At 41.3% G+C, this 12911-nt stretch overlaps 1 protein-coding gene across 1 annotated transcript in view; it reads right to left on the reverse strand.

Annotated features, from left to right (window-relative positions):
• gldn (gliomedin) overlaps positions 1–12911 on the reverse strand; it is a 32177-nt gene that overhangs the window by 2381 nt on the left and 16885 nt on the right. Inside the window, exons 3-9 of the mRNA XM_072278194.1 lie at positions 10954–10980; positions 10748–10846; positions 9219–9374; positions 2322–2447; positions 2148–2234; positions 1938–2063; positions 930–1083 (exon numbers count right to left, since the gene is read on the reverse strand). Coding sequence (XP_072134295.1) covers positions 930–1083; positions 1938–2063; positions 2148–2234; positions 2322–2447; positions 9219–9374; positions 10748–10846; positions 10954–10980 — 775 coding nt within the window. The remainder of the gene's footprint in view (positions 1–929; positions 1084–1937; positions 2064–2147; positions 2235–2321; positions 2448–9218; positions 9375–10747; positions 10847–10953; positions 10981–12911) is intronic.

Below are 12911 nucleotides of genomic sequence, written 5' to 3' on the forward strand. Positions count from 1 at the left end.
TGAGGAAGGAGGCACAGGAGCCTTGGTTACCACACGACCAGGTTCAGAAACAGTTATCACCCCTCAAACATCAGGCTCCTGAACCAGCCCTGATAACTTCACTCACCTCAACACTGAACTGATTCCACAAGCTATAGACTTGCTCTCAAGGCCTCTACTTACGTTTTCTATATTTATTACTTTTTTTTTGTATTTGCACAATGTGTTGTCTTTTGCACATTGGTTGGTTAACTATATTGTTGTGTGACCTTTTTCATTGATTTATTGTGTTTCTTTATACTTACTGTGAATGCCTGCAAAAAAATGAATCTCGGGGTAGTATATGGTGACATATGTTCTTTAATAATAAATTTATTTTGAACTTTGAGAAATAATAGTCATAGCATTGGAGCACTTGTGACCTTGGTTCAAATATCTCCTATAAAAGACAAGGCTATTGTATTGTTAGAACATTACAGTTCAAATTTGAGATGATAGACATAATCATAAAGTTTTTTTTTTCTCTCTGATTGCATCAGAAGGAAGTTTAGCAGATGCATTCTACCTTGTGTTCTGCATGCCTATTATCAAACATAGATCCTAGATGTAGTTCAATGTATAAAAAGTAGTGCCTTTTAATTGAAGCTATAATTTTAAATAAATTATTTTAAGCAATCAGTGAAATATCTTGTATTTTAAATTAAAAGTGGGACTAAAGCAATTTAAATAACTTACTCATCTATATCTAAACAATATATTTAAATTTATGATGACTAAAATTTTGGATTTGTTAACATCATCAGAATATAGAGCCCACAAAGGTAATCTGGAAAGTATTCCTTTTGAAATAAAATAATCTGCAGTAGACTATAGGAATCCAGACGTCAATAAAAATATTTATTGATCATTTTGTACTCATTGTTCTACAAAATACAATTAAATGTACTCACTTTATAATATTGTCAGATCCTCCTTTGTGGTAATAAATTGAACCATTGTATGTTGCATGACCACAGCCATGGAAAAAGTATGGCAGTGTTATAGTTTTGAAGTTAGTTCCATTCTTAAGTGCTTCCAAATTTTCATATTCTTTAACTGTGAGTCCTATCAACAAAATGCAGAGTTAAATAATAGTCCTTCATAAACATACTATGGTCAAACTGCCTGAATGATAATGTTCAAAGTAAACTGAACACACAAACCCTAATTTCTTCATGGTTTGCCTCAATGTGATAGCCTAAATGGTATCTGATGTGTACAACTTGTAAACCAAACTGAAGAAAGCAGGGCAGTGAAGTTCCAAAAGAATGAATACAAAAGTAACACAGAAATACATCAACACATGGCGAGGTATAGTGAGCAGTTGAAGAATAACGGGCCAAACTCTAGTTGGAGCCTGCCACAGGAAAACTCAGTCACACCTAAGTGGGCCTGGCCGGCTATCCATTGCATCTTTCTTTGCAAATCAGATTGTCCTGGAGGTGGAAGTAGGGAAGAGGACTGAGCATTAGACCAAGTCCTTGGGCCCAAGAACCTTGTGAATCAGTGCCTTGGATATCCCTGGGACCTGGGACTTGAGGATGGTGGCCTGCAGAAGCACTCCTTCACTCAAAGTATCTAGAACTAGAAATAACCAAGTCCTTAACCAAAACTTGTCCTTTGTTTTCAGGGAAATAGTTAATGATATATTTGCAAATGGACCGTGCTCAATGACCACATGAGTAATGCAAGTGCACGCGGTGGCTGTGATTAGTCCTTGAAGGATTAATCTATGCTCTGTTGTTCACTGCTAATAGAGATTATAATAAAGAGTGCTAACCAGCATTACCATAGTAGCATTAGGGTAGCATTACCATAGTAGTGTATATATAATTTGCTTTTCAGTGTTTTGATAATAAGAAAATCTGATTATGTTTAGATATTTGATAAGTTTGCAGCCAAGCATATTAATAGCAAACCTGAGAAGTGTTCAACAATCCAAATCTGTTCATTATGTTTCAGTGCAGGGTCTTCCATCCATGCTCCAAATGTGTTATCTATCTTTGTCACGTTATCAGGGTCATCCACTGACTTTATGATGCGTCCTGTTGAGAGAGATTGCTTAAAAGTTAATGCGAAAGCGATTACTCCAATACCATAATTAAGGACAAAATGAGATGAAATAATACCAGCTTTCTTTGAAAATAAGGTCTGTATTTTCTGTGCGGACATCCTTCTGATTAAAGTGTCGTCATTAGGTTCAGCATGGACTTCACCTAAGTTTGAACACAATAGTGAGACAAGACCTTCTCAACCAGGACTGCCACATTTCCGTGGAAGGTTCAAATGTAAAGGCCCATTACCATAGCTAACCAAGTTCTGTTGTTTCCTGGACTTTCCTCTGGAACCTGGTGGACCAGGGGGACCTGGTGGTCCTGGAGATCCCGGTGGTCCGGCTGGGCCCGGTGGACCTGAAGGACCTCTCTGACCTGAGGGAGGAGGAATTGAACATTGAAATATAAATCTGTTAGTAACAGTTCACTGAGCATGGGTACGAACTACAAAGAAACAGTACCTAGAAATGTGATCATTTAGGCAACCTACGGTCTGAAGCAGTTTTCTGCATAAGTGATGAAACTCGCTTATTAAATCTGTAGGACTTTTTCATTGGACTCCCTCCCCAAAAAGAGACTGATATTAACAAAAGGAAGGTGTCATATTTATACAGCACCCTTAACAAGTTAAAGATATCTCACTGTAGTTAAAATTCGACTGAAATGTCTTCAAGTGTCATTGGGCACCATGGTAGCATAGCGGTTAGTGCGACACTATTACTGCTCGGGGCATCAGATTTTCAAGTTCAATCCTGGTGGCCTTTATAAGGAGTCTCTGTATGTCCTTTCTGTGGAACGTGTGGGTTTTCTCCAGGTCCTCCAGTTTCCTCCCACAGTCCACAGAAATACTGGGTAGGTTAATTGATCATTGTAAATGGTCTCATTACAGTATTAGGTTACAGTTAAATTGCGGTTGTCAGGGTTTGCTGGGTGATACTGCTTGAAGGGTTAGAAAGATGCACTGTATCTCTAACTAAATAAAAGTGTTGCTACTCTGAGTATCAGAAACAGTTGCTAATTTATGTGCAACTAGCTCCTACGATCAGCAATATGATGATGACCATACCATCTAGTGTTCATTGAAGGATAAGTGAAATCCTCCCTGGCCTTTATCAAAATGACACTGTGGGATCTCTCACCTTGATCTGGGAGAGTAAACTGGGGTCTCAGTTCACACCTGATTCTTTGGCAGCACCTCTGAGAGAGCAGATGCCCTCAATGCTGGAGTCATCAGCCATTACATTTGTGACTCAGAAGTGAAAGTCCACAACAACTGCAGGTCATGAGGTTGCAGTAATTTCAAGGCACAAACTTCAATTAGACCGAACTGACAAGTTGAACTCCTCCAGTTCAGCAGATTCAAGCCTGTGAAATTCTAGGCAATCATGTAGTAGAGACGAGTAGTGATGTGATTAATGAAGAGTCCCATGCAACATGTTACCAGAAATAAAAGTAAAGCTAACTTTTCCTTCCCTTTCTCCTATGGTCCACTCTCCTTTCCTATCAGATTCCTTCTTCTCCAGCCCTTGACCTTTCCCACACACCTGACTTCATCTATCACCTTACAGCTAACCTCCTTCCCCTCTCCCTACTTTTATTCTTGCACCTGCTTCCATCCTTCTCAGTCCTGAAGCAGGGTCTCAGCCTGAAACGTCAACTGTTCATTTCCATGGATGCTGCCCAACCTCCTGAGTTCCTCCAGCATTTTGTGTGTGGTTGTTGTTTTGCACTTCCAGTATCCACAGCATTTCTCATGTTTATCATTTGTAACCTTCCATAGCTCTCTTTAACTAAACCATCAGGTGACCTGAACGGAGGTTACAGTCCTTCTCGTTCTGCCCATACTGTTCGAGCACCACTTAATTTTTATATTATAGCAGCTCAAAGTCTGTATTTCTAGTGTTAATGATACCATTTAGAGCTAATTGAAATCTTTATGATATCAGTGTAGCCAAGTTAAGATTAACACCATATCATGTGAACCACTGGATAACAGAAGCTAAAACATGACGAAGGGTTCCGGCCCGAAACGTCGACCGATCTTTTCCACGGATGCTGCCCGACCTGCTGAGTTCCTCCAGCGTGTTGTGAGTGTTAACATAAATCTCATACAGGTAGTTCTACTATAATGCCTTTTTTGACAATGCAAATTGGTTATAACACAATTGATGGATTAGGGAATACTTGGCATTTCATGGGCCACATTGAAAATGTGATCAGGAAATTCTGTTCAAATCTATGCTTTGAAGGCAATCACAGTGTCTTCTATACATGACTTCCATGACCTTCTATTACACAACATTTCTACAGACTGTAGCAGATCTACCTACATAAAGAGAAAATCAATGGGTGCTTTCCTAATCTTCAGTCAATGGGAACCATGACAAAACTGGTTGAAGACTTTTTTCTTGCTCAAGGTTCCTGTAATACTCTAGTGGAAAATCACAAAGAAATTTCTGGTATACCCTTGCCACCAAACTTGCCCAAATCTTAATAGTGATGACACTTCAAATTGATTTTACTGAAATGCTTTGGGAACTGAGAATGTGATGGATATACTGTAAAAACCCATTGAATATTTGAAGTAGCAATTATGTTATTACATTGCTTGACTTTGAATTGCTTGACTTGTACAAGGCCTTGGTGAGACCACACCTGGAGTATTGTGTGCAGTTTTGATCCCCTAATCTGAGGAAAGACATCCTTGCCATAGAGGGAGTACAAAGAAGGTTCACCAGATTGATTCCTGGGATGGCAGGACTTTCATATGAAGAAAGACTGGATGAACTGGGCTTGTACTCGTTGGAATTTAGAAGATTGAGGGGGGATCTGATTGAAACGTATAAGATCCTAAAGGGATTGGACAGGCTAGACGCAGGAAGATTGTTCCCGATGTTGGGGAAGTCCAGAACCAGGGGCCACAGTTTGAGGATAGAGGGGAAGCCTTTTAGGACCAAGATTAGGAAAAACTTCTTCACACAGAGAGTGGTAAATCTGTGGAATTCTCTGCCACAGGAAACAGTTGAGGCCAGTTCATTGGTTATATTTAAGAGGGAGTTAGATATGGCCCTTGTGGCTACGGGGGTCAGGGGGTATGGAGGGAAGGCTGGGGCGGTGTTCTGAGTTGGATGATCAGCCATGATCATAATAAATGGCGGTGCAGGCTCGAAGGGCCGAATGGCCTACTCCTGCACCTATTTTCTATGTTTCTATGTTCTATGAATCTACTATTTTCTCAAAAAATTCTAACTTTTGTTGCCTTTATCATAATAACCCATAGTGTCTCACCCCTGCATCATTCATCTTCTATTATACTAGCTCTTGGTTTTTGAAATGACAGATAACATTTCTCAATTCTGATAAAGTCTAAAAAAATTTGTAAAGGGCAGTATAATGTTTACAGCAGAATGCCTGAGAAATATAAAATATGGCTCCTGAAGTAGTTTTATTCAATACTTACTGTAAACATGTGCAAAGTCAACACAAATATTAATATGGTAGTATTTTATGCAACACACAAAATGCCGAAAGAACTCAGCAGGCCAGTCAGCATCCATGGAAACGAATCAACAGTTGACATTTCAGGCTGAGACCCTTAATCAGGATTTTATGTGTTGTGTGTGAGATGTATGTACTGTGTTATGTAACTTGGTTCGAGGGATATTGTTTGGTTTGGCAGTGTACATGGGCACAGTTGAATGACACTAAACTTGAACAAAACTTTTCCATGCATGCACTAAGATATACTCCTCTCCTACATAGCCCAACAAGTAGAACACTACAGAATAGAGTATACCTCATCATGAACTTGTGAGAGGCGTCATTCTCTATGATGCACTAAAAAAGATTTTCAAATAACATCCACACTGTTCATGAGATTACTATTAGACAGCTCTTTCCATAGCAGCCACAAAGGCTGTTACTAAAACAAGGGAAAGATGGGAGTCAAAAAGACTATGAAAATCAGGACTCATTGACATGATGCTGAGTATTAATAGATACTGACTAGTGACCCATTGCAAAATTAAAGTAAATTTATTATCAAAGTACCTGACCTGACACGGTATTCCCTCGGACCTTGAAGGAGACTAGTGTTGAAATTGCAGGGGCCCTGGCAGATGTATTTAAAATGTCGGTATCTACGAGTGAGATACCGGAGGATTGGAGGATAGCTCATGTTGTTCCGTTGTTTAAAAAAGGCTCTAAAAGTTATCTGGGAAATTACAGGCCAGTAAGTTTGACGTCGGTAGTAGGTAAATTATTGGAAGGAGTATTAAGAGATAGGATCTACAAGTATTTGGATAGACAGGGACTTATTAGGGAGAGTCAACATGGCTTTGTGTGTGGTAGGTCACGTTTAACCAATCTATTAGAATTTTTTGAGGAGGTTACCAGGAAAGTGGATGAAGGAAAGGCAGTGGATGTTGTCTACATGGACTTCAGTAAGGCCTTTGACCAGGTCCCGCATGGGAGGTTAGTTAGGAAGATTCAGTCGCTAGGTATACATGGAGAGGTGGTAAATTGGATCAGGTATTGGCTCAATGAAAGAAGCCAGACTGGTAGTGGAGGATTGTTTCTCTGAGTGGAGGCCTGTGACTAGTGGTGTGCCACAGGGATCAGTGCTGGGTCCATTGTTATTTGTCATCTATATCAATGATCTGGATGAAAATGTGGTAAATTGGATCAGCAAATTTGCTGATGATACAAAGATTGGAGGTGTAGTGGACAGTGAGGAAGGTTTTCAAAGCTTGCAGAGGGATTTGGACCAGCTGGAAAAATGGGCTGAAAAATGGCAGATGGAGTTTAATACAGACGTGTGAGGTATTGCACTTTGGAAGGAAAAACCAAGGTAGAACATACAAGGTCACTGGTAGGGCACTGAGGAGTGCAGTAGAACAGAGGGATCTGGGAATACAGATAAAAAATTCCCCAAAAGTGGCGTCACAGGTAGATAGGGTCGTAAAGAGAGCTTTTGGTACATTAGCCTTTATAAATCAGAGTGCTGAGTATAAGAGTTGGAATGTTATGGTGAGGTTGTATAAGGCATTGGTGAGGCCAAATTTGGTGCAGTTTTGGTCACCAAGTTACAGGGAGGATATTAATGAGGTTGAAAGAGTGCAGAGAAAGTTTACAAGGATGTTGCCGTGACTTGAGAAACTCAGTTACAGGGAAAGATTGAATAGGTTAAGACTTTATTCCCTGGATCGTAAAAGAATGAGGGGAGATTAGATCAAGGTATATAAAATTATGATGGGTACAGATAGAGTGAATGCAAGCAGGTTTTTTCCTCTGAGGCAAGGGGAGAAAAAAACCAGAGGACATGGGTTAAGGATGAAGGGGGAAAAGTTTAAAGGGAACATTGGGGGGGGGCCGCTTCACACAGAGAGTGGTGGGAGTGTGGAATCAGCTGCCAGATGAAGTGGTAAATACAGGCTCACTTTTAACATTTAAGAAAAACTTGGACAGGTACATGGATGGGAGGTGTATGGAGGGGTATGGTCCAGGTGCAAGTCAGTGGGACTAGGCAGAAAAATGGTTCAGCACAGCCAAGAAGGGCCAAAAGGCCTGTTTCTGTGCTGAAATGTTCTACGGTTCTATGTTCTATGTGCATGTTACCATGTACTACCTTGTGGTTCAGTTTATTGCAGGAATTTACAGGAAGATAAATGCAATGGAAATTATGAAAAACTATACTTAAAGACTGACAAGCAACCAATATGCAAAAGACAAAAAGTGCTAATAAGAATTATCACCAGCTCTGGGAACTAACTGGCACCCACACTAAGTCAACTATTCTTCTTGTCGGCCCACTCAAAAAAAAAATCAGTTGGTGGAGTTAGATAACTTTACTCACCTCTACTCTAAACTGATTCCACAACCTATGGACTCACTTTCATGGACTCTACAACTCATGTTTTCAGAATCATTTACTTATTTATTATTACCATTATTTTTTATATTTGCGATATATATCTCCTTTGGCACATTGGCTATTTGTCAGTCTTTGTGTGAAGCTCGGTAGGCGGGAGAAGATGGCAGCATGATGCAGTTTGCAGCGGCCACTCCGATGATGATATCTTTTATCTGTCAAGTAGGGTGCTGTGCACAATCCTGATTTGATGGAGACAGACCTGAGAGCACGGAGGAACATCTGGTGAAACTTCTGAAATGCCTGTTTCGCTGCCGCTGCTACTGTGTGATCCAGAATCCCTGGAGGGGAAGGCCCCGAGTCCTCGGCTTTGCCTGTTGCCTGTTGCTGGGGCCGGGGTCAAAGCGCTCGGCAGAGATGGTGCTCAGTGCTTGGTGTCGGCGGGCTGGTCGGAGGCTCGAAGTTTTCGGACGGACTCAGAGTCAACTGCAGTCGGGTGCTTCCAATGCATTGGCAAGTTTGCAGCGCTTGGGGGTCCATGGCAGGGAGAGTTTCTCCCTTCTACCGTCTGCGTGAGATGATGGGGCTATCAGGACTTGAGGCTTTTTTTTTACCGTGCCCATGGTCTGCTCTTTATCAAATTACAGTATTGCTCTGCACTGTTGTAACTATATGTTATAATTATGTGGTTTTGTCAGTTTTAGTCTTGGTTTGTCCTGTGTTTCTGCGATATCACTCTGGAGGAACATTGTATCATTTTTTAATGCATGCATTTCTAAATGACAATCAACGAGGACTGAGTGTCCTCATAATCTAATCTAAACTAATTCTGTTGTATTTCTTTGCTCTACTGTTAACACCTTCTAGAAACTGTATCTAAAAGTAGTAAATGGTGACATATGTACTTTGATAATAAATTTACTTTGAAGTTTTTGAACCTTGAGTCCTTTCTATAGGGCTTCCCTTTCTGGACTACAGACAACTGGTAGGATGAAGAATGGGGCAAACATTTGTCCATTTGCACCCAAGAATGACAACCCTCAGGCTGGATCTCTAGTGCTTTTGCAGTGGCCAAAGTGGATGCCCAGCAATCGAAAGGTACAACCAGTCAAAGGTACTTTTTGTTACATTGACATCAATTTCCCAAAATTCCTGCCATATCCAGAAAGGAGTATATTCTGTAAGTGGAGCTAGCAAAATTGTAACTATCATTATTAAATCCAAGGGAATAATGGATACTTCACATTGAGTAGCAAACTTTAAACTTTCTGGATTACCTTCTAAAATGATCTCGTTGTGAGGTTCTCCTTTATCACCTTTTGGTCCTGGTGCACCTCTTGGACCTGGTAATCCATCTAATCCAGGTGGACCTGGTTCTCCTTTGTCACCTTTTGGCCCTGGCTCTCCAGGATCCCCTTTTGGGCCAGGGGGAGCTGTGATTTGAAAAAGTAGTTTTGCTTTAATTCAAATGCTAATCAGTTGATTACTTTGTTGTGAAAACACAATATTTATGGATATATAAAATAAGTTAGTATGCTTATAAAATCTACATTTGCCAACTGATGCTTTAGCTGTCCAACTCTTGATACAATATAATTTTTGAAATTTATTTCATGCTAAATTTTTCCCAGCCAAATTAACCAAGAAAAGAACTAGGAACACTCAGCAGACCAGGCAGTGTTTGCATGCAGAGAAGCAAAGTTAACCTTTCAGGTCCATGAGACTTAGTCAGAAGATGGGCTTGAAATATTAACTCTGTTTCTTGTCCCATGGATGCTGCTTGACTTGCTGAGAGTTTCCAGTCCTCTCTGCTTCTGTTTTAGATTTCCAGCAACTGCTGTGTTTTTCTGCTTAGATTTTCAAAGAAAATATTCTGCCCACTGTTTCTAAACATTGGCATTCTGAACCATTTGAGGGAAATTATGTTACAAGTCACCCATAACTATCTTAGTTGCACAGTTACAGACGTACTGGATTCTGAAAGTGTCCTTTAGTAGGCATGAGAGGCCCTCCATTGGTTGGGGTCAAGTATGGATGTTGTATCCTACCTGTCTATGTGTTACACAAGCTAGGTCAGTACGATATGGAGACCAAACTGTTGCTAGGGAGCAGGCTCCCCCTCCCCATGCAGCTGATGATTCCAAACTAACAGCAGAGACCAATACAGTCCGGCACCAGCAACGTCGCACGAGTTGCCAGTCAGCATTGAACGCAATGTAGGTCTTACTTTGGGTCCCCAGCTCTGGATTTTTCTTTATGGTTTACTCCTGAAGCCTTCCCCAGGAATGGGTGCAGCCACAAGGCAGCGGAGGTTTGAGATTAGAGTTTCCCTTCTCCTAGACAAGCTGCCAGCCATGACTGACGAGCCCCATCTTCCAGGAGCGACTGGTTTTAGGGTGCCAGTAACACGCCTTTGCCCCTTCTCCTGACAGTAGAAACAGTTCTGCTGGGCTTAGTAGCTAGGCCAAGTGAGAAAACCAGGAGCTGGACTCGGTTGTCAGAGGTCATTTGAGACGCACGCTATTGGCAGCAATTAATAGGTAGTGTGAGCTTATCCCCACTATCTCCCCCGGCTATGACAACCTTAAGTAGGCATGAGGCTGAAGGTTATTTTCAACTTAGGTTTTGAAGAGAAATTCTGTAAAAAAAAAAGGTACTTTTTGTACTAACAGGTACCATAATAATAGTTTGAGAAAATGTACCACAGTACTCATCTGCCTGCCCTTTCCTTAGCGATATTAATCCATTATAAATGAAAAGGAAGAAGTTTCTGTGGAAAACTGCTGAGGCTTAGAAGATTTACTACCTTTTCGAGCTCGTTTGCCTTCCTTTCCAGGTGGTCCAGGAAGCCCCATGAGTCCATCCGAACCATTTAGTCCAGGTAACCCATCCAGACCGGGAGGGCCTACAGAAATAAGCCAATCTATTAGCCCAAATTAAACTGTGAACCAAAGTTTGTCAGAATTCTTTTAAGTTTTAAAGAACACTGTTAGTATAAATTATTTTTCCTACCTGGAGGTCCAACTGGTCCTGGTGGCCCTATTTTGCAAAAATTAGGGGAAAAAAAGAGATTAAAATGTACCTTAGTTACCAGATAAAACGTGAGAATACCACAAGCTGCATTGAGGTTGGGGAAGAATAGATTGATAGGGAGAGTCTTTAATGGGGTGAGGCCAGGACTGCCCTGGGGACGTGTAAATGATGTCATCTGGTCAGTAGAGGGCGGTTGGCAGTTAGGAAGGGAGGGAGGGAGGCTTTTTTTTTCTGGATAAAAGCTATAAAATATAAGAGTTGCAAAATACAGGGGCACAGGATGTACCCAGTTTATGAGAGAAAAACTCAAACAATATCACAGGTGGGTGTCCTGGCCCATTTCTGACTGCCTGAAGTACTGAGTGTTGCAAGCTGCAATTTGCCCAGACAACATATGCTTGTTCCTCAAACCTAAATTGGGTCTCATTGTTACAGTGTGAGAGGCAACAGACAGCTCAGAGTGGCAGAGGGGTAGGGAATTAAAATGGCAGGTCAGTGCTGACTCCAGATTGAATACAGGCGCTGCACAAAACATCCCCAGATCTGTGTGTAATTTCTTCTGTGTAAAGAACACCAGTGAGCAGGGAGTGCAGTCGGTACACCAGAGAAGAACATGTGAAAGCGAATCTCTGCCTCACCTGGAAACATTGCTTGGGTTCGTTGGTGGTGGGAAGGGAAGCGGTAAAAGGACAAGGTGTCAAGTCCTGCAGTTGTACGGGGAAAATACTGTATGATGGAAGGCACGCCCACGAAATGCTCGAGGAACACTCTACAGAGAGAAATAAAGAGTCGATGTTTCAGGCCGAGTGTGTGTGTGTGTGTGTTGCTCTGGATTTCCAGCATCTGCAGCATCTCTTGGGTTTCTGAAGGGAGGTGGTTGGTGAGGACAGTAGAGTGGTCCAGGGAGTCTGCAAGTCACAAACAGGGTGCCCCTTTCAAAACATTAAAAAGGGAGGGGAGGGAAGATACGCCCAATGGTGGAATCTTACTAAACTGATGGTAATTGCAAAGTGGTTTGGGAAGGTGCGAAAGATATTCTATTATTGAGGTAATTTAGTGAGTTCAAAAACACAGTGAAACCTCATTAGAGTCATTCATTTAAATTAATTAGTTCTGCACTACTTGTGCATAATCACCCAGAGGCCACAATTCTGTATAAAATTAATGTACCCTTCAGAGGCATGGATTGCTTAAGGACAGTTAATATATCCAGTCCAACATATCCAATAAATCTACTTATTTAAGGTAGCAGAGGACCCTGATTAAAAATGTTAATTGGTGTTGTGCTATAGACCTTCAGAAAGGTGCACGTGCCAGATGGAATGATAAATAATGCCCTTTCAAAAAAAAATATCCCAGATCTTGTTCCTGGCCCTGTAGAAGTAGCTAACCTTGTCCTTTAGTAATACCACAAAGCCAACTGTAAACTATACTCTCCCCACATGGATACACAAGTGATTACAGATGCTGTAATCTTGAACAGCAGATAACCTGCTGGTAGATCTCAGGGACTGAAGCAGCATCTGTGGATGGAAGGTAACTACTGACCTTTTGAGACAAAACCACGCACAAGGATCAGCTGACAGGCAGAAGGCTTTTTTGGAATGCTTGCTCAGGCTGCTGGTGGTGGAAATGTGGGGGCAGGGCTTCAAAGTGGCTCCGACCAGATTCAGTAGGTTACTGGCCACTCTAATAGAACATTCACATCACTAAAATGCAGTCATATCTTAATCACATCAGAATACCTTGATTTGTACGTGTAAAGTGACCATGTGGTCCTGGTAGTGGGACAGTACGTGATCTATTCGTGTGAGGATATCAGGTTTATTTATCACGTGCACATTGAAACATACAGTAAAACGTATCTTTTGCATTAATGTGCAACACACCCAAGGATGTGCTGGGGCCAGCTTGCAAGTGTCACACACATTCCAGTT

The sequence above is a fragment of the Mobula birostris genome, chromosome 14, assembly GCF_030028105.1.
Source record: "Mobula birostris isolate sMobBir1 chromosome 14, sMobBir1.hap1, whole genome shotgun sequence".
NCBI classification, from domain to species: Eukaryota; Metazoa; Chordata; class Chondrichthyes; order Myliobatiformes; family Myliobatidae; genus Mobula; species Mobula birostris.